Genomic DNA, 1482 nt, shown 5'->3' on the forward strand with positions numbered 1-1482 from the left:
AAAAATCTCATGACCAACATCTGAACCAAGCTGGACGTTTCCTCTGAGGCTCCACCATCTCTGGGTTTCTCCCCAGCTCTACGGCTCCTTTCAGAATCGCTTCCTGGGGTCTAAGAGGACACAGGACTTTATACTGACGTCCAAACTGATCAGTGATGTGCTGACGTAGAATCTGGCTCTCAGCCAATCCTCCCACTAACACAATAAACCCAATGTTGAGATTTTTGTCTAATATTTCTCTGAGTTTCTCTGTGATTCCCTGCAGACTATCTTCATAAAAAGATCTCAGTTTCTCTCTGGAGATCCTGATAGATCCATCATCCCAGGAAGCTCCTTCCACTGAATCAAAGAACGTTTCAATCTGTTTCTGTTTCTGAGCCACTATGACCAGGTTACCCGGGCAACTGATCTGAACATCTTCATCCAAAAGTTTGAGACGAGTAAAATCATACATCATCTTCTGAACCTCATTGGGGAAGCTTTCCTCATATTCATCCCAGACACCATCACAGAAGATTTCTATCAGGAGCTGTTTGAATTTTCTCTCCACAGTTTTTCCTCCCAGATCAATTTTAGAGTCGACATGCAGCGTCTTCAGAGGTCGTCCTTCCAGGACGTCATGAAAAGTGAAATTGATATCTTTATCTTTTGACAAACAACAAGAGAATAAAAATTATTAAAGAATTTGTCTCATAATGCAACTTATTTCACATTTTAGCTCAAATTCAGCAAACATTAATCAAAAAGGTCACATCATTGCAGTATGTTTATTGGGACTCTTAGTGTGTGAACCAAAAAAGTTTTCAAACTCGTCTTTAAACCTTTAATAACAGTGAGTAACTTTTACCTCCACAGTCGACAACAAGGTACCGTTTCCCGTCTCTTTGGGTCTCCAGCAGGACTTTGGTTTCTTCTGGTTCCACAGTAAACTGTACGACCTCCTGACCTCCTGCTGGATCTGTAGAAACACAGAAACCTCACTGAGCTGCTCTAGGAACAATGATCAATGTTTTTACAGGTAAAATCTGTTAAATGTTTGTCTGCCAGACGTTACAGATCCACTCAGTACCGTTCCAGCTGGTACCAGGTTCTGCTGCTCCTGCAGGTTGATCCTGTGAGTCTCTGCTGTGGTTCTGTGTGATGAAACCATCAGGTTGAAGCTTCAAACACCAGGTCAAAGCTGCTTCTGACTCCAGAACAAACATCAGTTTGTCTTTAGTGGCGTCTGTTACAAGACCAGCCTGGAGGAGAAACCAGAAGTCTGATTCTGATGAACATTCAGAGATGATGACTCTAAAAACATGATGTTACCTGAACTGCAGCTTCAATAATGAACTGCTTAGGGAAATCCTTCCAGGTGTCAGGAACAGTCAGCACCCAGGTGAAGTCAGATGCTGTGAACTCTCCTCCTTCTGGATGAGATCTGATGGTTTTCAGAGCATCGTCCTTCAGGAACCTCAGAACTTCTGTAAAAACCTTCAG

At 42.6% G+C, this 1482-nt stretch overlaps 1 protein-coding gene across 1 annotated transcript; it reads right to left on the reverse strand.

Moving 5' to 3' along the window:
• Positions 1 to 6: 6 nt before the first annotated feature.
• Positions 7 to 1476, reverse strand: LOC106942396 (heat shock 70 kDa protein 12A-like; the record flags this gene model as incomplete). The annotated part of the gene is made up of 4 exons (XM_015025663.1): positions 7 to 645; positions 848 to 958; positions 1070 to 1241; positions 1312 to 1476. Coding segments are annotated over 4 exons (1086 nt in total), but the record flags the coding sequence as incomplete, so codon positions are not given.
• Positions 1477 to 1482: the final 6 nt, after the last annotated feature.

This window comes from Poecilia latipinna, unplaced genomic scaffold (assembly GCF_001443285.1).
Source record: "Poecilia latipinna isolate Pla-1442-1.1 unplaced genomic scaffold, P_latipinna-1.0 Scaffold4246, whole genome shotgun sequence".
In the NCBI taxonomy this organism is placed as follows: Eukaryota; Metazoa; Chordata; class Actinopteri; order Cyprinodontiformes; family Poeciliidae; genus Poecilia; species Poecilia latipinna.